General features: G+C 37.2%; 1 protein-coding gene across 1 annotated transcript; it reads right to left on the reverse strand.

Moving 5' to 3' along the window:
- Nucleotides 1-68: 68 nt before the first annotated feature.
- Nucleotides 69-1,175, reverse strand: LOC111387813 (transcription factor MYB44-like). The gene has a single exon (XM_023012406.1). It carries the CDS (start codon nucleotides 1,014-1,016, stop codon nucleotides 261-263), a length of 756 nt encoding a protein of 251 aa, XP_022868174.1. The 5' UTR covers nucleotides 1,017-1,175; the 3' UTR covers nucleotides 69-260.
- Between the last annotated feature and the right edge of the window lie 967 nt (nucleotides 1,176-2,142).

Raw genomic sequence — 2,142 nt, forward strand, 5'->3', positions numbered from 1 at the left:
TCATTTGTACGGCACTTGCAGCTCAGACGCATTAACAATTCTTTACCCTAATACCTAAAAACAGGCTGTTAAAGAGTCACTTTTACGGGCAGACGTTGTAAATTATTGAATTTTAACTCTTATCTTTGCCATTACATGTAAATAAAATTCAAAATTACTCTGTGAAAACTGAAATTTTGCAACCATTATTCTAATTAATTACTAAGTTTGCTAATGCCAACTGTTTAGCTCCGGCGATCCAAAAATCACCACCAGTATTTTCATTTTTCCGAAAGATAATTTCTCACTTCCTTCCTAATCATCTCTTGCAGCACGTCACGCAATTCAGGGACAAACGACAACGTTTCGCCCTTTTCCTCCTTTTCCGTCACCATCGGCGTCGTAAATTCATTCGTAGACCCTGGCAGAGATAGAGTCAACGCAGTCAACGGGTCATCTGCAGTATGATCGTTCATCAAGGCCGGCGACGATTCGACTGCCGGAGCCAAAACTGCATTTCCGATGACCGGAAAATGAACACTCATATTCGTGTTTGTATTCACGACAGCATTATCAATCGAATCGCTGATTTCGGAACCACACGGACTCGGACTCTCAGGAACCGCCGCCGTAACATCGAGGCTGTTTGCTCTCCTCAAAACCTGCAGGGGTCGCTCGGTTCCATCTGCCACTGCGGCGGCGCACTTCCGTTTCAGCGTCGAGTTCCAATGGTTTTTGATCGAGTTATCGGTGCGGCCATTGAGGAGCCTCGCTATCGTGGCCCACTTATTCCCGAACTCTGCCTGCGCCTTGAGAATGATTTTATCCTCCTCCGGCGTGAATGGACGGTGCTCCACCTCAGGCGATAGCTGGTTGCACCACCGCAACCGGCAAGATTTTCCCGATCTCCCTGGAATCGAACGGCTTATCAACGTCCAGTTCCTCGCACCATGCCGCTGCACGAGCTTCTGTAACAGCTCATCCTCCTCCACACTCCATGGTCCTTTGATCTTATTACAACATTCAATCGCCGCCATCAATACTGGTAAAAGCAAACCCTATTTAGATACTCTCTATAATTCGAAATAAAATAAAAATATTGAAAAGTACGTAGATATAAATTTTGAATGTATCCTTCGTGGAGGTGGTTGGGGAGAGGACGAGAGTGAAGGGTTATATAAGAGCGGATTAGGGTAACGAAAGAACGGGTGGAAGCGAAGGGGCGGTGCGATAAAATTACCGGTTATAAAAGGTTGGCGCTTGGGGGCTTTTTGGGAAACGCGCATGAGTAAATGAGTGGGAGAGTTTTGCCACTTTTGTTTTTGCTTTTATTTATTTTCAATAGAAGATCTTTCGAAAAAAAAATTAATTCAATATTTATTTAAAAATTATTTTTTAAAAGAATTTTCTATTTTGAGAGTGTTTCTAAAAGAAGTCATATTAGATCAATTTCGTCTAAAAATCCTTCTAATTATTAGAAGCACTTTCATAAAATTATGTAAACAGTGTTAAAAAGTAATTTTTTATTAACAAAAACTCTTTTTAATATTCGGAATGCTATGTCAAATGAGCCCTTATTCAACTCTCCTCACTCACGCTGTTATGGACGTCGCAAGGAGTGTTTTTTGTAGAGTAAATTCTCATTTGAAAATATAATTTAAAATATATCATCAAGATAATTATTTGAAGTTTAAAATTTTCAAATTCAAATTCATAATATCATTGAATTGCATGTTTTCTGGCAATGTTTGAATTTGAATAATCCAACGTTATTAATGAATACTTCAATTTCAAATTTTTATTGCCCTTAAAAATGAAGTAACTTTTTTGTTCATATATTTCAAAGTATTTACGAGTGTTATCAATTTATACATCATTTATTTCTACCTATTTATAATTTAAATAATTAATAAATATTTTTCAAACATGCTTATATCAAAAGGCAACTAGATGAGCAACTGAGATATTAAATTTATTCATTTAGCTAATGTTCCATCTCAAATACTGCTTAATTAAATTCGAATAATGTTATGCAGTCCCACTAGGTTTACATTTCTAGTTTATGTGACGTTAGCTGATAGATTGAATGAAAGGTTTAAATAACTTATTTAATTTAACTTATCATTTACACTGTGTTTGATTGTCATGGAAAATATCACACAG

Source organism: Olea europaea, chromosome 3 (assembly GCF_002742605.1).
Source record: "Olea europaea var. sylvestris chromosome 3, O_europaea_v1, whole genome shotgun sequence".
Classification (NCBI taxonomy): domain Eukaryota; kingdom Viridiplantae; phylum Streptophyta; class Magnoliopsida; order Lamiales; family Oleaceae; genus Olea; species Olea europaea.

What these genes read in the sequence shown, in the direction of transcription:
- LOC111387813 (XM_023012406.1), bottom strand. Translation starts at nt 1,016, where the DNA reads ATGGCGGCGATTGAATGTTGTAATAAGATCAAAGGACCATGGAGTGTG.